Here is a 23,094-nt window from a genome sequence, read left to right as displayed (position 1 = left end):
GCTTGTTAATCTCCTAGGCAAGCTTCCCACCCTCTTACCAAAGCAAGAGTTAGGGCCAATGTATCCCACGAGTTTGTATCCAAAGCAAGAGTTAGGGCCAATGCTTCACTCCAATGTACCTAATCCCCCTCCTTACTTATTTTTTCAAAGCACTCACAGAAAGGAGAGTTCAAGACATGCTCCTCCTTGGCCTCTTCACCACCAACGCTAAGGGTACCCTCTCATCATACTAGATTCTACAAGCGTTTTGGAATTGAAATTTGAATGTAACTAGCTTGCAATCCACATATGTGAGAGAGTTCACTTATAAAGGTAGCATGTACTCATTCTTATCTTAATACAATGAACCTTATTGCTTCCAATAGCTTCCAAAGCATTCCGATAACAAAGCCTCTTATCGGTGGGCCAAATTAACAACAACCAAAACCATATGAAGCAAAGTTTTCACCCATATGTTGCATCAATCAATCCCAAATTGTCTTGGGCAATGTCAATCCATGTGAACACATATGTGTTATCAGTTAATCCCTTACATGTATTAATTCTTGATAAGGCTCACCAATGGCTCATGAAACACATGTAAGAGCTTAGAAATACATTATGGAAGCCATAGCTAGGTTCTTGGCATCATCAAAGTTCAATAATTTATGAGAATGTCAAGATTCTATAATGGCAACTCCACTCAAGAATCACTATTAGGAAGATTAAGAGTTAATCTTAATGCAAATCACTCAAGATGTTGTTGACTTGAAAGCTTCATTATGCATGTGAAGAAGAAGGCTATGAATTTTTTGAATGCTTAAATTTTCTTTAAAATGCCCCTTGGAAACCCTAATTTTGGCAAGGAAGTGAAGAAACCCTAATCCTTGTGCATTTTTTAATGTAATCACATGTATTTGAAGAGAAAGTTATGGAGAATCACAAATTTCAGCTTTCATGAAGAAAAAACATGCTTGATTTGAATCCCTAATTTCTTGAGAAACCCTAAATCATCAAATCCAAGCTCAAATCAAGCAAGAAAGGGAGCAACTGGAAGCTTACATAAATTAGAACCATTGTATAATCTTCACCATTCATCACCAAAGAGCTCAAGAGAGGGGTGCCACAAAAATGCAGCCTAATGGCACAAATTGGCAAACAAAAGGGGCAAAGATGGGGCTCTACATGAATCATGATAGCATGGTTTGGTAGGCATAGGACGTGTGTATGAAGCACTATGGCCATGTAAAGCTCTAAGAAAGAAGAGGGAAAGGAGGAAAAACGTGGAAGAGCATAAATTTCCCAAAAACTTGCCCCAAATTTGACTCGACTAGCCCAAACTTACTGAAAATTGGCCCAAATTTAGTCCAAAATCCAAAATCTCTCAAAAACCATCAAAATTTGGCAAAATCAAGGAAAATTTGACACAATCCAAGATTTTATTATGAAATAAATTTTTTACAGCCATGGATGTGAGAAAATTCAAGAAAAAAAAAGGATCAAGATCAAGATCAAAATCAAGGCCTATAACCATGATCTTCATGTCCACTAATCTAAGTATGATTATCTTAAATTATTTCATGCATGAATCAAGATTTTCAAAAAAATGTGAGAAATTTCAAGAAAATCAAGCAACCATACCTTTTTTTGAAACTTTTGTAAGAAGGTGCAAAAATGCATTAAAATCTTTGAAATTTAAATAAAAAATGAATCAAAGACAAGCTCTGATACCAATACAAGAAAGGGATTACACTTAATTGGGATGGATTATACACATCCCAACATTCATTACATGGAATGCACACAAGGGAAACCATACCTTTTCTTGAAATTTTTGTAAGAAGGTGCAAAAATGGATGAAAATCTCTGAAATTCAAATCAAAATTGAATCAAAGCCAAGCTTTGGTACCAATACAAGAAAGGGATTGCACTCAATTGGGATGGAATACAACACACATCCTAGCATTCATTACATGGAATGCACACAAGGGTGGACTATCACCATGGATCCTTGAGCTATAAGCTTCGAGTGAAGGTTTTATATCAACAAATCTCAAAAAGGTACAAAAGCTATCCCATAAGTGACTTATATAGTCACTTACTCCTAGGACTATTAACACATGGGTTGCCCATAAACCCAAGTCCTATGTCCCAAATTATTTGCGTAGGCTCTCATCCCACATATACATGTGCAATACATCCAAGCACATAATTTCCTACATTACAATATGTATGTGTGTATATATGTATGCATGTATATGTATGTATATATATGTGTATGTGTATGTGTGTGTGGGTGTGTGTATACATATGTATCTATATATGTGTGTATGTATGTATGTTTGTTTGTTTGTTTGTATGTATGTATGTATATGTGTGTTTTGTGTGTGTGTGTGTGTGTGTGTGTGTGTGCGCGCGCGCGTGCGCGCGTGTGTGTGTGTGTGTCTTAATCCCTTAATGATATGGATCATGTGTTGTACCACACGGTATCCCCTTCATATCCATGTACTTCCAAGCAAAGCAATCCTTAAATTCTTTTAACAACTCAACCAATTTCCTTTCTTCTTCAAAAGTTAGGTCCTTAGAAATGAACAATGGTTTGGGATCCTCCCAAGGATTAGGTAAGCCCACCTCTTTTAATCCGCATAGGTCAGTTATATGAAATTCCTTGTTGCCCCTCCTTAGAGCCTTGGGCTCTCTAAGGTAAGTAAATGTTCGCTCACCCGCTGTATACATTTTATAATGTTTTGAAAATGGCTGTAAGTTCATTACAGCATCTTCCTTGGCATCAATTTGGGCCAATATCCTCTTGGCTTCTTGCTCTACCCTCTGCCAAGGCTTTTTTTTTCTTTTATGCCTTTCTGATAGGTGTAGTTTAGGCGTAGTTTAATTTTTTCAGGGTTTGGGGATCCTCTTGTGTGCCTAAAGGTAATAATTGTTTCTAGCTCTTTGCCCTATTTTCTAAAAACAAATCATGCAGTTTTATAGCCTCGATGTATCTTAGCCACTGTGCATCTGTCCACTGACTCTGTAACATGTTATGTCTAGTGCCTTACCCATCTTCTTACATGCTTTCCTCTTGGCGATGCTTCATTGTCACAGTTTGTTATCAACTTGGTTTCTTACATTTCAGTAAAAGTACCAACTCTCATCATCATGATGAAAGTCAAATACCTATGCGTCATTGCATCCAAATCCATGAACATATATTCAAAATAGTTTCCATTTTAAAAAATAGGTGGAGCTACACTTTCAAGATGAAACTTATTACACAATGCCCTAAAAGTCTTAATCTACATATATTCAAATAGTTTCCATTCAAGAAATAGTTGGAGCTACAGTTTAAAGACAAAATAAACAGGGGTAACATATGCTTTTTAGGAGTTTCCACTCTAGCTATTGAGCCAATCACATCAAATAAAAACAATGCTCATGAACAATATTACAAGATATAAATTCTTGCTTTTGTTTAAGTTTATCAAATGAAAAGTGTTAACAAATAATAAATTGGCTATGAATGAAAAGTGTTAACAAATAGTACGTTGCCTATGAATGTGGTGTGCTTGGATTATTATAGTTATAACTATTAGTTATTCTAATATTTGGCTCCTTTTGTACTTATTCTATTGATTAGATGAAACAAAGGATTGCATGGGAGATTGATTTCCAAGGAGAAACCTTGGCCCAATCATTCACTAATTAGTCAAATGCACACTCTCACATAAAATGAAAAGCATGGGGACTAGCTCTACCACTTGCCCTACGCCAACTTAATGTGTCTTATACTATGAAAACAACACATATATTTTGGCAACCAATGACATGGCCATAAATAGAGAGAGAGAGAGAGAGAGAGAGAGAGAGAGAGAGAGAGAGAGAGAGAGAGAGAGAGAGAGAGAGAGAGAGAGAGAGAGAGAGAGAGAGATTTACACCACTCAACTTAAGCTTTTCACATCATCCTTTTGTTAATGGATTAAACCATTAAATTCATTGTACCATGCATGATTGGATTGCAAACTTTTATTATTCACATGTGCAGTGAGAAGCTCATAAAATTACTTTCTAATGTTGTTGATCTTGGAAGTTAAACAAATGGTTCTCGAGGGTCAAATTTCAAGGATGTGCCAACACAGCTCATGTAGAGTAGTGCAAAAAGCACCACATAATGGTGGTGAGGGGAATCACAAAGGGAAATTAAGAAGAAATCATGCTTATCAAAATATATGTATTAAAAAAATTACATATTAGACATGCATTCAGAAATTATGTATTCACATAAGAAAAGCAAAGTCAAACTCACAATTTTGACTAGAACCATCACTTTTACAAAAGTGAAAACGAGTAAAGTTTAAAAAGTATGCCATTTAACGTAATGTGTAAGTATGGCACTATTCACTCTACTAGTTTAGGGCTAATTAGTCAATCAAGTGTTATAGAAGGCACATGAAAAAAAGAGCTTAACATGAGAGATAACATGATTGTATTGAGAAAGTGACATGAGAGCTTGAGATGCAAGGAGAGATTATAGTGTGCATGTAATGCAAGTATGCATGAGAGGAAGAATATAATTCACTTTCCTTAGACACATTAATGTTGTAGAATTTTTTAATGCCTTGTGATGTTTAAAGTTTACGATCTTGGAAGTTGGATGAACTATTCTTAAAAAAACTTGGGCTTTATGTATTTGAAACTATTAAATCCAACTAGAGTTGCTTTTAGGGTTATAAATTTTTAGTATCAATCTTGAATTAATTGTATGCTTTTATAATTAAAGGCTTTATATTTATTCTAACTTGTTTTGAGGTGTTGGAGCTATGCTAAATGCCTATGGAAATGAAAGTTTATGTTTTTTTAAGAGCTTATGTTAACTAAATGTCCAAAGGTAGGGTATCTTTTACTAGTTTTTATCATTTTAATTATATTTTATTAAAAATGGTGTCATGTTTTTAAAGCCAAGTTCTTATCCAAGGACATCATAATAGCTCTTACATGTGGAATTTGAGGCTCTTTGATGTAGTGAAATGACTAAGATATTGTTTATATATGTAAGGGTGATATAGTACTAAAAATCAATGGTTATATTCTCATGTTTTGTTCTTAACGGTTATGTTAACTCCTACTTTAACTAGAACAATAATGACACCACCACTCTTGTAAGGACAAAAATGGGTGAAGAATTAACAACATGCCCTTTAATATACTACTGTAAAATCATATTATTTCACTAATGTAAAATGGGTGAAGAATTAGCTACATGACATTATTTCACTCTTCCAAATTGAGGGTTGTAAATCAAGTAGGAGGCGTATAAAAGAAATCCTTAAACATCAAAGAGTATGGCATGATTTCACTTTTCCATGTTAACATTGAAGAGTATGACATTATTTCACTCTTCCATGTTAGTAGGTAGCATATAAAAGAAACTTAACATTAGAGACATCATCTTTCTATTGAGAAAGTGACACGAGGTGGAATGTCGGGATCTACTCTAGTGTACAAGTGGAGCCTCAAGAGTTAACGAGGATTCAATTAGAGTAAGAAGAACAACTATGCATGATAGGGAGAATGCATTTTATGGTATCTTTCAAAAGATTCCTTGGACACATTGAAGTTACAAAATTTTAATTCAAAGGGCCCCTTGGACACATTGAAGTTGTAAAATTTTGATTCTGATTTCTGACAGGCAACCTAGTCTTGGTTGGCGGGGCTTTTCTACAATGCAATGATATTGTATGATGAACTTTTAAAACTGCAAAAGTGAAAATTACAATGCCCAAAAACGTGTGCAAAGCGAGTAAAAATTCATTCTTGCTTAAATGTAATGCATTTGTAACTTTTGAGCCAAAAAAGGTTATTGTCAATCTAAGTTTCTTTAAGCAAGTTTAAGACTCGAAATTGAGAGTAGTAATGGAGTGAATCTTATTTGAGAAAACCTTTCAAGCAAGTTCAAGGTTCAAAATTGAGAGTAGTAATGGAGTGAAAGTTATTATTTCTCAGTTTCTTCAAAACAAGTTCAAGGTTTAGAATTGAGAGTAGTATATTCATATGTCTCTATGGAACATTTTCTAAATCTTTACCTAATTTTCTTTCTAGCAAGCAAGGAACCTATATGACTAGAGGAAATTTATTCCACAATGCCCTAAGATTTTTCAACAAGTCTTGATCTACATATATTCAAAATAGTTTCCATTATTCAAGCAATAGGTGGAGCCACACTTTTAAGACAAAATTTATCACACATTGCCGTGAAAGTCTTGATCTACATATAATCAAAATAGTTTGCATTCAAGAAAAAGGTGGAGCTACATTTTCAAGAAGAAACAAAAATGGCAAATATATGCTTTCAACAAATAAAAACAACGTTTGTGAATAATATATACTTTCTTAGAAGTTTCCACTCTAGCTATTAAGCCAATATCAACAAATAAAAACAATGTTTATGAACAATATTGCAAGGTATAAAATCTTGACTTTTTTTAAGTTTATGAATGAAAAGTGTTAACAAATTGTAAGTTACTTATGAATGAAAAGTGTTAACAAATAGTGTGCTACCTATGATTGTGGTACTTGGATTCTATAGTTATTCGTTATTCCTAAATTTGGCTCCTTTTGTACTTATTCTATTAATTAGACCAAGCATGAGATTGCATGGGAGATTGATCGCAAGGAAAACCCTTGGTCCAATCATTCACTTATTAGTCAAATCCACACTCTCACATGAAATGTGGAGCATGGTGGGGACACTACAACAACTTGATCTCTTATACTGTGAAAACAACACTTATATTTTTAAACTCTTAGATATGATACTTTTAGAAGCAACTATGTACCTTTTTGCATGTGCTTTTTTAGAAGCACCTTATTTTTAGCATGTACACCACCCAACTTGGGATTTTCACATCATCCTTTTAATAATGGATTAAACCATTAAATTAAATTGTATCACGCATAATTAGATTTCTATTATTGTTCACAAGTGCAATAAGAAGCTCATAAAATCACTCACTAATATTTTTGGTTTTAGAGGTTATACAAATAGTGAAAAATGTTTTCAAGCATCAAATTTCAAGGCTGTGCCAACAAAGTTCTTGGAGAGCAGTCCAAAAAGCACCATATATTTATGGTGGGGGGGGATTCAATTAAGAAGGATTCATAATTATGAAAATATATATTTGTGTTAATCATGCATTCAAAAATTATATATTATACATTGATTCAAAAATTATATATTCATGTTCTAAAAAAAAGAAGCAAAAGTCAAACTCACACTTTGATTAGAATTGTCACTTTTGTAAAAGTGAAAATGAGTAAAGTTTAAAAGTATATATTAATGTATAAGTATGGCATTATTCAAGTTATAGGAGGTACATAAAAAAGTATGGCATTATTAGTCAATCAAGTTATAGGAGGCACATAAAAAAGTATCTTAACATGTGGATAACATGATTGCATTGAGAAAGTGGTGATGTGAGAGGAATGCAAGGAGAGATTATTGTGTACAAAGAGCCAAGTAAGGTGCTAACATGGTAGTATGAGTGAAATTCAAGTATGCATGAGATGAAGAATAGAATTCACTTCCCTTAGACACATTAATGTTGTATAAATTTTGATGCCTTGTGATGTTTAAAGTTTATGATCTTGGAAGTTGGATGAACTATTCTAAAAAAGACTTGGGCTCTATGTATTTAAAACTTTTAAATCCAAAAAAGAGTTGCTAATATTAGATTTTAAGGTTTGAAAAATTTTAGTATCAATATTAAACTGATTGTATGCTTATATAATTATAGGCTTTACATTTACAAGAAGAAAGGTTTTCTTGGAACAATTGCTGGAAAGGTGATGGTGACCTTGTTTTGAGGTGTTGGAGCTAAGCTAAATGCCTATAGAAATAAAAGGTTGCACTAGTTTTGATCCTTTTAATTTCCAAAGAGATATAATTAATTTTTTATATAAAATGGTGTCATGTTTTTTAAAGCCAAGTTCCCTTCTCTAAGGATATCACAATACCTCTTATGTGTGGAGTTTGTAGCTCTTTGATGGAGTGAAATGACCAAGATATTGTTTGATAGTGATATAGTATTGAACATCAATGGTTATATTATCTTGTTTTTTTCTTAAAGGTTATTTTAACTCCTACTTTGACTTGAATAATGATAAGACCACAACTTTTGTAAGGACAAAAATGGGTGAAGAATTAACAACATGCCCTCTAATATACTAATGTAAAAGTTTATTATTCACTAATGTGAAACGGGTCCGATTTAAGGGCCGCCGTCAATCAAGTAGGAGGCATATAAAAGAAAGGCTTAACATGAGGGAGTATGGAAAATTTTCACTCTTCCATGTCAATCAAGTAGACGGCATATAAAAGCAAGACTTAACATCAAAGACACCAAATTTTTGTTGAGAAAGTGACACAAGAGGTGGAAATGCAAGAATCTACTCTAGTGTACAAGTGTACAAGGAGCCTTAGGAGCTAACGAGGATTCAATTAGAGTAAGAAGAACAACTATGCATGATAAGAAGAGCACATGTTATGGTAGCTTTCAAAGGGTATCTTGGACACATTGAAGTTGCAAAATTTTGAATCAAAGGGCCCCTTGGGGAAAATCTTGATTTTGGTTTTTGACAAGTAACCTAATCTTGGTTATGGGCTTTTTCTACAATTTAATGATTAAAATTAAAATTCCCAAAAATGGGTGAGAAGTGCGTCAAAGTTCATTCTTGCTTACATGTATTGTATTTGCAACTTTTACACCAAAAAAAGTTATTGTTAATCTCAACTTTGAGAGTAGCAATGGAGTGACATTTATTTGAGAAAACCTTTCAAGTTAAAGGTTCAGAATTGTAACTAACTAGTAAGGGAGTGAAATTTATTGTTAATCTCAATCTCTTCAAAACCAAGTTTAGGGTCTAGAATCGAGAGTAGTATATGTATATGTCTTTATGAAACATTTTCTAAATTTTTACCTAATTTGGTTTCTAGTGAGCAAGGAACTGATATAACTTGAGTAAATTTATTCCACAATGCCTTAATATTGTGATCTATATATATTTAAAATAGTTTCCATCATAGAAAAAGGTGGAGCTACACTTTCAAGATGAAATTTATTACACAATGCTCTAAAGGTCTTGATCTACATATATTCAAAATAGTTTGCATGTAGGAAATAGGTGGAGCTACACTTTCAAGACAAAACAAAAAGGGGAAACATACACTTTAGCTAAGCCAATTACAACAAATAAAAACAACGTTTATGAACAATATTGCAAGGTATAAAATCTTCCTTTTGTTTAAGTTCACGAATGAAAAGGGGTAGAAAATAGTAAGTTACCTATGAATCAAAAGTGTTAACAAATAGTAAGTTACCTATGATTGTTGTACTTAGATTCTAATAGTTGTAAGTTAGTTATTTTAATAGTTGGCTCCTTTCCTGCTTATTCTATTGATTAGACCAAGCACATTTTCATGGGAGATTGATCCCAAGGAGAAACCTTGGTCCAATGATTCACTTATTAGTCAAATTCACACTCTTACATAAAATGGAGAGCATGGGCCACTTGCAATACACCAACTTGGTGTCCAATAGTGTGAAACCAACACTTATAATAGATTTGCTACTTTTAGAAGCAAGTATGTACCTATTTGCATGTGCTTTTTGTAGAAGCGCCTTATTTTTAGCATTTACACCACCTAACTTAAGCTTTTCACATCATCCTTTTATTAATTCATTGTACCATGCATAATTGGCTTCTAATTACTTGTTATGGCTGTAATAAGAAGCTCATAAAATAATTCACTAATATTGTTGGTCTTAGAAGTTAAACTAATGGTGAAAAATGTTTTCAAGAATCAAATTTCAAGGCTGTGCCAACACTGTTCATGGAGAGTACTACAAAAAGCACGATATATTTGAGGGTGGGGGGATTAAAATAAGCAATCATGGTGATGAAAATATGCGTTACCATGTAATCAAAAATTATATATTCACATTTTTTTTAAGAGAAGCAAAGTCAAACTCACACTCTGACTAGAACCAGCACTTGTGCAAAAGTGAAAATGGTACGTTTGAAAGTATTTATTGATGTATAAGTTTAGCCTTATTCACTCTAGTAGGAGGCACACAAAAAAAAGGCTTAACATGATTGTATTGAGAAAGTGACATAAGAGGAATGTAAGGTTAGACTATAGTGTACAAAGAGCCAAGTAAGGTGCTAACATGCTTGTATGAGTGAAATGCAAGCATGCATGAGAGAAAGAGTAGAATTCACTTCCCTTAGACACATTAATGCTGTAAGAACTTTCATGCCTTGTGATGTTTAAAGCTTATGATCTTGGAAGTTGGGCGAACCATTCTAATTTTTTTTGGGCTTGATGTATTTAAAACTTCTACATCCAAAAAAGAGTTTCTAATATTAGATTTTAGGGTTTGAACTTTTTTACGAATTGCTTATATGATTTTTAGGTTTTCTTAGAGCAATGCTTGGAAAGGTGATGGTGACCTTGTTTTGAGGTGTTGGAGCTATACTATATCACCCTTACCCTATCTTATACCTTGCAATATTTTTCACACAAACATTGCTGTATTTGTTGTGATTGGCTCAATAGGTAGAGTGGAGACTCCTAAGAAAGCATATATATCCCCTTTTTGTTTTGTCTTGAAAGTGTAGCTCCACCTATTTTGAATGGAAACTATTTTGAATATATGTAGATCAAGCCTTGTTGAACAATCTTAGGGCATTGTGGAACAAATTTTCGGTTCCTTGCTTGTCCTAGAAAGTAAATTAGGTAAAAACTTAAAAAAATGTTCTTGAACCTTGAACTTCCTTTTGAAGAAACTGAGATTAACAATAACTTTCACTCCATTACTACACTCAATTCTAAACCTTGAACTTGCTTGAAATATTTTGTGAACCTTGAACTTGCTTGAAAATAAATTTCACTCCATTAGTACTCTCAATTCTGAACCTTCTTGCTTGAAGAAACTGAGATTAACCATAACTTTTTTTGGCTCAAAAGTGGCAGATGCATTATATCTAAGTAAGAATGAACTTTGACTCACTTTGCACACCCTTTTTTTAATTCAGTTTTAAAAGTTTATCATAAAATTATCATCAAATTGTAGAAAAGCCCCACAAGGTTTTCTATCAAAAACCAAAATCAAAATCTTGCAACTTCAATGTGTCCAAGGGGCCGTTTTGAATTAAAGTTTTGCAATTTCAATATGTCCAAGTTCCTATCATGCATAGTTGTTCTTCTTTCTTGAACTGAATTCTCATTAGCTCCTGAGGCTCCTTGTACACTTGTAGACTAGAGTAGATCCTTGCATTTCCACCTCTTGTGTGTCACTTTCTCAACAGAAACCTAGTGTCTTTGATGTTAAGTCTTTCTTTTATATGGTGACTACTTGATTGACATGGAAGAGTGAAATAATGATGTACTCTGTGATGTCAAGCCTTTCTTTTATATGCCTCCTACTTGATGACAGCCCTCAAATCGGAAGAGTGGAATAAATTAATTCTTCAACCTTTTACATTAGTGAAAAAATATACTTTTGCATTAGTATATTAAATTGCATGTTGGTAAATTTTCACCCATTTTTATCCTTACACGAGTCGTGGTGTCATCAATGTTCTAGCTAAAGTAGGAGTTAACATAACCCTTGATGCTCACTACTATATCACACTTACAAACAAACAATATCTTGGTCATTTCACTCCATCAATTAGCTACAAATTCCACATGTGAGAGGTATTATGATGTCCTTGAGAACTTGGCCTTAAAAAACATGACACTATGGATCTTTGGAAATTAAAAGGATCAAAACTAGTAAAAGCTACCCTATCTTTGAACATTTAGTTTATAGTGTTATGTTTCTTCTTATAGGTTATGTTAACTCACTTTGTAGCTCTTTGATGGAGTGAAATGACCAAGATATTGTTGGTATGTGAGGGCGATATAGTACTCAACATCAGTGGTTATATTCTATCATTTTGTTCTTAAAGATTATGTTAACTTCTACTTTATCTAGAGCAATGATGACACCGCCACTCTCGTATGGGTGGAGAATTAAGCACGTGCCCTTTAATATACTAATGTATAAGTATATTATTTCATTAATGTAAAATGGGTGAAGGATTAACAACATGCCATTATTTCACTCTTCCAATTTGAGGGTGAAGAATTGACAACATGCCATTATTTCACTCTTCCAATTTGCGGAGGCATATAAAAGAAAGGCTTAACATCAATGCCCTTTAATATATGACGTTATTTCATTGTTCTATGTCAATCAAAGAGGAAAAACTTAACACATCAGAGACAACATGTTTGTGTTGAGAAAGTGACACGCGAGAGGTGGAAATGCAAGGATCTACTCTCGTGACAAGTGTACAAGGAGCCAGCAAGTGAGGACTCAGGCGCTAAAGAGGATTTCAATTCGTGCATGATAGGATGAGCACATTTTATGGTAGCTTTCAAAGGCTCCCTTGAAGTTGCAAAATATTAATTAAAAGGGCCCCTTGGACACATTGAAGTTGCAAAATTTTAGTTAAAAGGGCCCCTTGGGCACATCGAAGTTGCAAAATTTTGATTTTAATTTTATGATAAGCTTTTAAAACTGAAAGTATGCAAATTACAATGCGCCAAAAATGGGTGTGTGCCACTCCAAAGTGAGTCAAAGTTCATCCTTGCTTTAATGTAATGCATTTGCAACTTCTCAGGTGAAAAAAGTTTATTTTGAGAAAAGCTTGAAATATATTAAAACTAAAAGTTAATCTCATATTCATCAAGGGTTTAGAATTGAGAGTAGTAATAGAGTGAAATTTATTTTGAGAAAATATTTAAAGCTTATAAATACGTAAAATATTTCCACCCAAACTAATTAATTAATTCAAAACAAAACGTGTTCCATATATATTTTATAAAAAAACAAATTATTCAAATCTTGAATTTAGCAATAATTTTGATTTTTTAAAGGGGGTATATTTTCGAGTGATTTTATTTAAAAAGATATGAAAACGAAAGGCATAGCAATTGGTGGGCCCGGGTTGCCAGGTAGGCTGGCCCCACACACGCTGACGTGGCTTCCAGCAGCACACGTCATCAGTTCAAGCGTGCGGGTAACGATTGCCTGACACGTGGGATGATTAGACCGGTTCAAGACATGGGAATGTGTGCTCCATTATTGCAAGATTCATCCTTTTTGGGTTAAAATATTTTCAAAAATTTGTTGGTAGTTTGTGCAAATTATTGGACGACATTTCTTTTACACTTGCGTTTTTTTATTTTCAATAATTAAAATAATCCGAATTAGTTGTAAGCATTTTCAAGGTGAAATAGGGAACATTTCTGAGTAGAAAAGGGAATTTCTGAAATTAAAAATTGCGTTGCTTTTTCCTGCCCGCAGGAGTGGGTTTCCTTCCATCTTCATAATTGCGTCTTAGTTTTAGTCTTCCGCCATAGCCGGCTGCGCAACAGGCCGTCAAGCTTTCTTCCTCCTTCTTGTCCTCCTCCAGTTTTCATAGCTTCTCTGCAGCCATAGCCGAGACTTACCACCACCATAGCCCTCCCTCGCACCAGCAAAACCTGCACAGAGATCAGAACGAAACTAGCCCCAGCAAGAAATGGCCCTCCCTTTCCCCAGCTTCCACTCCTGGCTATGGCAAAACAACTCTGTCCCCATCCCAAACACTACCTCTAACCCTAACCCTAACCCTAACTTCTGTGTATCCTCCGCAGACACTTATGCAGCACTTGATGTGGATGCCTATCAGTTCAGTCCGAATCCTAATTTCAAGAAATCCGTCACGGCAACACAGACCCGGAAAGTGTACGGCGGCAACGGCACCAACCGGCGAAGGCTTCAGAGGGGTAGCCGCAAAATCCAGAGCCTGGACCTGGACCTGGACTTCGACATGGTGCTGGTGCCGTCCGATTGCTTCTCCGGGTCGGAATCGGAGGGCTCCGATTGGTCCGTGGGGTGGTTTGAGCCCCATGCGCCGGATTTCTGCAGCGACGGGGAGACGGAAAACAGTTTTGCCGTGCTTGTGCCCTGTTATGGGTCGCCGTCGCCGGACATTTTTGGCGGGAAAGGCAGGTTTGGGCATGAGGAGAATTCAAACCCACATTTCAATTCAAATTCTAAATCACAGCTCTGGGCTGCTGTCCTCTCCAACATTGCCAAAGATTCTCATGCAGGCAAGCACATCTCCGCCCTCCTCCTTTTCTTCATTTTAATTTCATAGAGAGAAAAACAAAGCAAAATTTAGTGCAGGTGTCCATCTCTCATGCCTGCCAACACCCAGAAGGACAGCTCTTTGACATATACACAGGCACATGCTTTTGTACACCTTTATGCACGCACATGTGCATGGGCATGGGCATGGGCATGTGCATGCATACTCATATAGATGGACATGTATATCATTGTAAAAATGATTAATAGCAATAAGAAAGGGGCTGACTTTACAGCCAAGATTAGGGTATGCAAGTATTAAACTAATTAAGCTATTAACGCAGATAATCAGCAAGATTAGGGTATTACGAACTTAGAAGTACCTAAAATGTCAATATGAACAAGATTAGGATATTAGGCAGTACACAAAAATGTCACCATTAGCAAGATTAGGGTATTACTTCCGTGTTACTGTGACTGTAGGTTTTTGTCATGTTACTATGTCTGTATGGTGGTATGTTTATAGGTCTGTATGCATTTGTGTATGTTTGTTTGTGTTTTTATATAGAGATAGCTTTAATGGTGAGATATTTCTTCTATGGGCTTTGCAGAGACAAACCACTACCTGCAACAGTGGGTTTCTTCACTGCAAAGCTAAGGTCTCTGTGGGGATTGAGAGTTGTGATGGGTTCTGTTAACATGGCCTTCTCAATACAAGAAACAAGCTCCCAATCAGCAACAAAGGGAAGATCACAGGCGCAAACTCAAAGCTGCCTCATCTGCAATTTGTAGAAACCAGGAATCTATGAATTCCTATTTAATGTACAGGTTTAGCCAAGAGATTTTTGTACATAGGTTTGCAGGCTGGGAAAAAACTGCCTCTGCCTCTATTTAAAAATAAATCAGATCTAACTAGCAATGTAGATAAGAGTGTTTTTACCTATGGTACCTTGATTTGGGACTATAATGACTGCTTAACTACTGATAAGACAGTAGTTAATTGTATTGGGCTTGACCATTTGTGGAGCACATTGCTCAGATTTGTGGGGGTGTGTAACTGTGTAATTGTATTGGATTCATTTGCTTACTGGATTCTTTAATGTGTACTCTTTGCCTACTTTTGATAACTCTTTGCCTACTCTTGATAATTCTTTGGGTTTAATACATTCAATTTACGGGAGCAAATACACTGATTAGGAATATATACGTCGCTTCCTTATACTGTATAAAGCAAGAGTTTCACAAAGCTGCAACGTGGCAAGAACTTGGAGGTTTTGGAAGAGGAGGTGGCGGCTTGAGGAGGTTGGGGTAGAATTTGAATTTGGAGGTTTGAAGAGACGTGCAAAGCACTGGTCAGCCCACTAGTATTACAAAAGCTTACAAAAGGGAAAAACTAAACAAAGCCTTCTCCATTTTCAATCCTCACTAATCGCTTTAAGTAAATTCAATCTAGAGCATAAATTGAAGCTTTAGTCATACTTTCTCTTTTCTTAGGTAGTAAGATATGCAAGATATTGTCAAAACTTCAAGTGTCTTATCAAGAGGTTTTTCCTGTATTTAAGAAGCAAAAGAAAAATCCATGAAAAGACATTTTGAGTTTGAAAGAGGTTCGTTCTCTACATCATTGGTGGAAACCTAAGAATAATACAGGAAAAGACTCTTTGAATATGTAAGAGGTAGTTGCTTCGAATCTCATTCAAATTTGCAACCCACTTAATGAACCCCCAAATAAAAAATTAATAACATAAAAAAATCTTTCCTCTCTCTCTCTCTCTCACACACACATTTTCTTTCTTCTTCTTCTTCTCTCTCTCTCTCTCTCTCTCTCTCTCTCTCTCTCTCATTTATTTTAAAAAAATGAGTTGCTTTTTCTTTCTTTCTTCTTCTTCTCTCTCTCTCTCTCTCTCTCTCTCTCTCTCTCTCTCTCTCTCTCTTGTCTTTCTCATTATTTATTTATTTATTTAAAAAAATCTCTTTGGCTAGTGCGAGGGCCTTTATAAAATCCATGATCCACCTGAGTTCAAGTCCCACTGTTGCTCGTATATGCCCTCGTGTTACATTCTATCGACGTTAATACCCTCTTCTCTCTCTCTCTCTCTCTCTCTCTCTCTCTCTCTTTTCCCATCCTTCTCTTTTTTATTGTTTTATTGTTATATAGAAACTCTTATATTAAAAGAAAAGTGCTCATCTCGTTGCTCGCTATCGTGCAGTTGTTGCTTGTTGTTGCGATTCACCTTCATCTGTTGTCTTCGTGCCTTCGTTGTCGTCGTTGCCACCTCAGCTCCTCACTTAGCCTTCTCTCTCTCTCTCTCTCTCATAGTTTAAATAATAATAATAATGTTTTTTAAAAAATATTTTTTTCTTTTATTAAATAAATAAATAAATAAAAATTCTTTCATTAAAAAATAAAAATAGAAAAAGTCTTTTTTCCTCTTCTTCTTCTTCTTCTTCTTCTCTCTCTCTCTCTCTCTCTCTCTCTCTCACACACACACACACAGAGAGAGAGAGAGAGAGAGAGAGAGAGAGAGAGAGAGAGAGAGAGAGAACCAAGCTTGCCTCTGTATGATGTTGTCACAGTCGTCTGGCAGGTGAGTGAAAGCCACAAAAACAATGGAGAAAAAATAACAATAAAAATAAAAAAAGATATTGGGATGGGAAGAAATTAAATTTATTGTGTACATGTGTAAGGGTCGTAACATTCTTTCCCCCTTTTAGGAATCATCATCCTCGATGACAAATTGAGGATAATGCTTACGAAACTAAAACTTCGTTTCCCAAGTTGCATCTGCCAAGGGATGTCCTTTCCATTTTATGTGGAACTCCCGAAGAGTACAATTTCGTAATCGTCTTTCTCTTCATTCCAGGATCTGTTCTAGTCCATGATCTTCTTGATTAAGTTCCTACAAAGAAATCATACCATCAACTAAATTATTAGCGTCGTGAAGATAATGCTTCAATCGACTTACATGAAATTCTGGGTGGACACGATAGTCTTGTGGTAAGTCTAACTTATAAGCCACATCTCTGACTCATTTCAAAATTTTCCATGGCCCAAAATATCTAGGTGATAACTTAGTAGATTTACTCGCATGAAGCGTCTCAGTCCTCCGAGGAACAAGCAGAAACATTTTCTCCCCCTCTTTAAAAGAACAAGTTATCTGCTTGGGATTAGCATAGTTTGTGTTTATTGCTAAACACCTCTCACCCCAAGAAGAAAAGAGTCGCTTGATTTAATCTTTTCGGTCCTAAAGAAGAACTGAGACCTATGTTTATTGCTAAACACCTCTCACCCTAAGAAGAAAAAGAGTTGCTTGATTTAATCAAAGAATATGAGGACATAAGTCCTAAAGAAGAACTGAGACCTATGTTTATTGCTAAACACCTCTCACCCTAAGAAGAAAAAGAGTTGCTTGATTTAATCAAAGAATATGAGGACATATTTTCATGAAAGTATACTAACATGAAAGGTATTCCTCTTGAAGTGGTCAAACACACCATTCCACTCATGGAAGGTGCAAGACCAGTTAAGCAACGAACCTATCCAATGAATCCAAAATATGCACAAATGGTCAAGGATGAGCTACAAAACTCATTGATGTAGAATTCATTTATGAGATGATAGAGCATACCGAGTAGATCTCACCAATTGTAATTATGCCTAAGAAAAATGGCAAACTCAGAGTCTATGTTAACCTCAAAAAGGTGAATGTCACCCCACAGTCTGAGACCACTACCCTCTCTGATATACGGAGCATCTGTTGGAAAGAGTTGCAGGAAAAGAGGCTTACAGCTTCTTAGATGGATTCTCTGGATACAATCAAGTCTTCATTGATCCATCAGACTAACACAAGATAGCCTTTGCCACATAATGGGGGATATTCGCTTAATATACGGAGCACGTGTTGGAGAGAGTTGTGGGAAAAGAGGCTTACAACTTCTTAGATGGATTCTTTGGATACAACTAACTATTCATTGATCCAATAGACCAACACAAGACAACCTTTGCCATAGAATGGGCCATATTTGCTTACAAGGTCATGCCTTTAGGCCTAACAAATGCCCCAGCCACATTTCAATGCCGCATGTGCACTACTTATAAAGATTATCTGAGATTTTTTTTTGGAAATATTTATAGACAATCTCTGTGTTAATTCAATGTGGAAAGAGAATTTAGCATGTCTATGAAAGTTTTTTGAGAGATATAGATTGTATCGAATATCTCTCAATCCACTCAAATGTTAGTTTTGGATAAAACATGGAATTATCCTAGGGAACATTGTCTCAGAATGTGGCATCTCCATAGATGATGCAAGATCAAATTGATTCTTAAGTTGCCATCACCACAAATTTTTAAAGGAGTACAACGATTTATGGGCCATGTCAGGTATTATAGACAAATCATATTTTTATATGGCATTTATGCTCAACCGCTCTACAAATTGTTAATCTTCTTTGAATGGACTCATGAGTGCCAATGGGGCATATGAGAAACTCAAAAGTCCCTAACAAGTGCTCCAATCTTACAAACATCACAGTGGAACATTGTGTTTCATGTTTATATAGATGCATTAACATTTGTAATTTGATGTGTCTTAGCACAACCTGGGGAACATAACAAGGATTCCCAGTGAGTTTTGCTATTGGACAACTCAATGATGCTGAGCAAAACTATACCACCACGGAATGAGAAGGATTAACCATGGTATATGTAGTCAAGAAGTATCATCACGTATTATCTCTACCTTGTAAACAAGCCCTTGTAACTAGGTGCATCACTCAGTAGTTACTTATCTTCCTTATAATTTGATTTTTTAATCACCGTTAGGAAAGGATCTACTCATGTACATGTAGATCACTTGTCATGAATTCCTAAGAACCTCCAGTGGGAATTGATGATGATCTTCCAAATGCTCCATTATTCCAACTTGAATTAGTTCCGGAATGGAGTGAGAATATTGCCATTAGCTAGCTAATATCCTTTCCAATGACACAAAAGAAGATATGGCAAAAGCAATGTGGATAGGAAGCCAGGTCCTCCACACTCCACCAAGAGCCTCCCTCCATCACCTGCGACCGCTCTGGCCATCGTCACCGTCGATGCCCCTTCGACATCTTCGACCGCCAGTGCCCTTGGACATCTCTCACGTGCATGACCAACTCCGATGGCACTCATTGAGGCAACACCCCTCTCCCTTTCCCGAGGAAGGGCGAGATCCTCTTGAGCCCCATCTCCCTTTTCCCAATGGAAGATCTTCCCTCTACAATACATGATGAGGGTTGGGACTTCGAGGAGGAGGACACCCAAGTAGGAGATAAGGGCAGCACTCTCTCGGCCGGTGGGGGGACACACTCTCTTGTAGGACGTATATTGTAGCACATTCTGGCCAGGAGACTCTCTCTTGTGTCACATTCACTCTAGTACATTTGGTGGAGAGAACATTCTCTAGTGTATGACATTCTCTATGTTGGAGCACTGTAACATGCCCATATTCAATAATAATATATGCCCATTTAATAGATGAATTTATGGTCTTTTGTGGTGTAAAAATTGACAATTTCAATAAACGAGATGTTTCCACTTAGAATCTTAAAATTTTGAGTCCAAATTTAGAATCTGCGTGCAATTTTACCCTAGTATAGGATTTTACAGCATCCAAAACGGACACAGAATCGAGCCTATACGTAAAATTTTAGTTATTTTCAGTTAAAATATGGTAAACTTAAACCTTAATAAATGCACGATTGGGTGTCCAATTGATAGACGGTCTGTACCCTATGATCAGGATGATACCCTGGACATTTTTGCCCAAAAAAAATTTCGCACCGCTAGTGCTCTAGCACGCATATCGAGGTCGGCACCCCAAATTAGGGATCCCCGTCCCAACAAAAGATGTCATACTACACACACCGGGGTGCCTATACAACAGTCGTACAAGGACCAAAGACCGACCGCCCTAGCGTACGGTCCACACAAATTGCCACATGGACGCCCATGCTGCTACTGAACCGAAAGGTACATGCGTACCTCGACTTTTGCCCGCGTACAGGTACCATTCCTTTCCCCGGGCTCATGCAAGCCATAGGCCGATGTACTTTCACTGTACACCATCCTTTTCACCCCCGTCTTGCTCTCCCTTTTCCGCACCCGTACTCGTACCTGTACCTATATAGACCCCACAGCACCCCCCCTTGGCCAGTACCCCGACACTATGTGCTACCCTTACCCATATCCAACACTCTACTATACCAACAGTTTGTCCGTACCCGCCACTCTGTGTGGGACTGTACCCGATAGCCCTCTATACCACTCTTCCAGCAAGTCCTTTTTGCCCATCTCCAAGTAAGCCCTTTGCCGAATGTTTTTGCCTCATCTCACCCTTGAGTGGGTAGAGTGTCCTTAGTTGCTCTTCCCTCCTCCCCTCCGTGTGAATAGACTTAAGGGAGGACTTCCCCTTCTCTCCCTCTAGGTGCAGCCTTCTTCCCTAAAAATCCAGTTTAAGGACACCTTCCCTCCCCCCACCAATTAGAGGTGACTTTAGTAAGGGCTTTTTGGCTCTTAGAGGTGGTTCCCACCTAGGAGTTTTTTGCTCATAACTTGAGCAAATGAACTCTGATTTGTGATCTAACTGAAGCATTGGATTTGCAGTAACCTGGGCTACAAGAAGGCGGGTAGAATGGCTCCTTCATGAAAGTGCCAAAATATTTCCTCGAGACACGCCCACAACAACGAGCCTAGAGATGTTGCTCCAGATGCGGTCCCCACATTAATAAAAAAGTACAGGTACATCTTCTCCTCGCCTCAACGCTAACCCTGTTTCTATGCTTATGTAGTCGGGCGGCGACGTTAGCAAGGCTCGGAGTCGGCCCAAGGTATCCCTCATACCACTGGAAAAATGAGGTTTGCCGATTGAGGTGAGTATTATGGTACCTCCTAGTTCTGCAAGCTTAGGCTAGTGTGGTGAATAAGCCCTCCCTAGCGTGTAGACACCCCTCTGAGGGGCGGGAGGATCAAGTGATGGAACCTAAGAGGGCGACAAGCTGGCTTAAGTCCTTGCCAGCTGCCGACAATGAGTTGTATGGTCCCATAGGGATTACCCTGTCTATAGAGGCCGGAAGGCCGAATTCTAGATTATCGACATAATAAAGTAAAGAGCCTCGATTTGGCTATGAATAATTTTGAACATTGTATCTATTTTTTTTAAATCCTTTGTTTATAAGCATTGTTGTATCATTGATAAAGACTGTTTAAACGAACAATGTGGAAGGCCATTAATTAAGGACTTGTTTATCTCTGTCAAACAATGTGGTAGGATTATTTAGAAAACAAATTGATGCTTGAGTTAGGTGGAAAGTGGGAGGATGGAATGCCCTGACGGCAACATCCTATGGATGGGTGGACCCGATTAGTAGGGTAGCTTTCCAACAAATTAATTGAAACTTCTACGTTAGAAAAATAGGTCCCTGTGGAAAACCCTACTCTAGAGGACTAGGTCAACGGATGTGCCTTGCATAGATGAGGAAAAAAGTGTTGTTTCTAGAAGTCAAGAATAGAGATTGCCCGAGTTAAGGTCGATCACTCTATGAGTGGTTTGATTTTAGAAATCCTTTAGAAAGATCACGCTCCCCCTACGCGGGATAGAAGTAGGTCTTACCTACTAATCATATCCTTGTATCTTACGTAGTCAAGGTGTCGACAAGTAGGAAATTATCCCAAGTTAGACTTAGTAGACTATCTTAAGGTTACTCCTAATTAGGAAGGGGAGGACCTTACAACAAGCACAGTCTCTCTTGTATCATTCTTGTCTACAGTTTGGTATAATTCTTGTCTACAGTTTGGTATATAGTGTTGCGCTCTTGTGGTGTTTTGTCTATCTCTCTGTGTGAGCGAGATGAGTGGTCAGTGGTGGGTGTGGTGTGAGTGAGAGGCCTATAGGGACGGTGCTAGGTGGTGGTCGGAGAGCACGGTAGATAGTTTAGAGCATACGTCTTGCATGTCTAGCCAGTGAGGTCGACTCATCCTTGGCGGGTGAGTGGTCAGTGGTGGGTGTGGTGTGAGTGAGAGGCCTGTAGGGACGGTGCTAGGTGGTGGTCGGAGAGCACGGTAGACAGTTTAGAGCATACGTCTTGCATGTCTAGCCAGTGAGGTCGACTCATCCTTGGCGGGTATACTTCCCTAAGAGGATCCATGCTCCCTTTTTCCCCAACCCTAGTGTTTGTGTTGGTAGTCCTCGAGTTCCCTAGCGAGGACCGAAAGAGTCATCTACAGCTAAGGCAAAATTTGGCGATCACGGTGGGACTCTCCCAGAGGTAAAGGATAGTCTCAAAAAAAAATTCTTTTTCTTTTTGGTGATTTTTGTTTGTGGTGAGAGGACTCATGTTGTTTATGCCCCTGAAGACTAGAGCTTCTGGAGGTGATTCGCCCCTTCACATTAGGAGAAATATGGACTCTCCATTTTGCCTCTTAAGGAGTGAAGAATAAAAAAATATTGGCTTGATCAATGAGAGAGATGGGATTCTAGATCCATGTACCATGGATCTTTTTGTCATATCTTTGTCCAAATCTCTTAAGACAATAAAATAATAGAGCCCATATCTTAAAAAAATAGAGAAATGTCAGATTTCATGTCAGATGTACCTTGTGGTCACACATGGACGTTTGAAAATTGAATTTCATTTGTTTCCATTTTTTATGTTTAACTTTTTACTTTCCCTCCTTTTGCATTTCACTACCTTTTCATTTCCCCCCTTTTTTTTGGCAGAATTCAATTTCGCCATATCTTCTGTAACTGTGGTTCTTTCTTTAACGAAAATTTACAGGTATGTTGTTCTCCACCATAGCTCTTTCCTCCTAAAATTTCATCTCATTTGGACAAAACGTTTGTGAGTTATGCCCATTTTCTCACATGAACTTTCTCTTCTCTGCACCATAGATAGCTAT

At 37.0% G+C, this 23,094-nt stretch overlaps 1 protein-coding gene across 1 annotated transcript; it reads left to right on the top strand.

The window, feature by feature from the left end:
* The first annotated feature begins 13,468 nt into the window (after positions 1 to 13,468).
* LOC147619589 (uncharacterized) lies at positions 13,469 to 15,248 on the top strand. The gene is made up of 2 exons (XM_086773253.1): positions 13,469 to 14,179; positions 14,768 to 15,248. The coding sequence occupies exons 1-2, from the start codon at positions 13,606 to 13,608 to the stop codon at positions 14,812 to 14,814; spliced, it is 621 nt and encodes a 206-aa protein (XP_086629379.1). The 5' UTR covers positions 13,469 to 13,605; the 3' UTR covers positions 14,815 to 15,248.
* The last annotated feature ends 7,846 nt before the right edge of the window (positions 15,249 to 23,094 follow it).

This window comes from Cibotium barometz, chromosome 33, assembly GCF_041138505.1.
Source record: "Cibotium barometz isolate CiBa-2024 chromosome 33, ASM4113850v1, whole genome shotgun sequence".
Taxonomy (NCBI): domain Eukaryota; kingdom Viridiplantae; phylum Streptophyta; class Polypodiopsida; order Cyatheales; family Cibotiaceae; genus Cibotium; species Cibotium barometz.
The sequence above is the reverse complement of the archived record's forward strand: the minus strand, read 5'-3'. Positions and strand labels throughout refer to the sequence as shown.

What these genes read in the sequence shown, in the direction of transcription:
- LOC147619589 (XM_086773253.1), top strand. Translation starts at nt 13,606, where the DNA reads ATGGCCCTCCCTTTCCCCAGCTTCCACTCCTGGCTATGGCAAAACAAC. An exon ending in TGCCAAAGATTCTCATGCAG is followed by an intron (nt 14,180 to 14,767) that starts GCAAGCACATCT and finishes TGGGCTTTGCAG; the next exon opens with AGACAAACCACTACCTGCAA.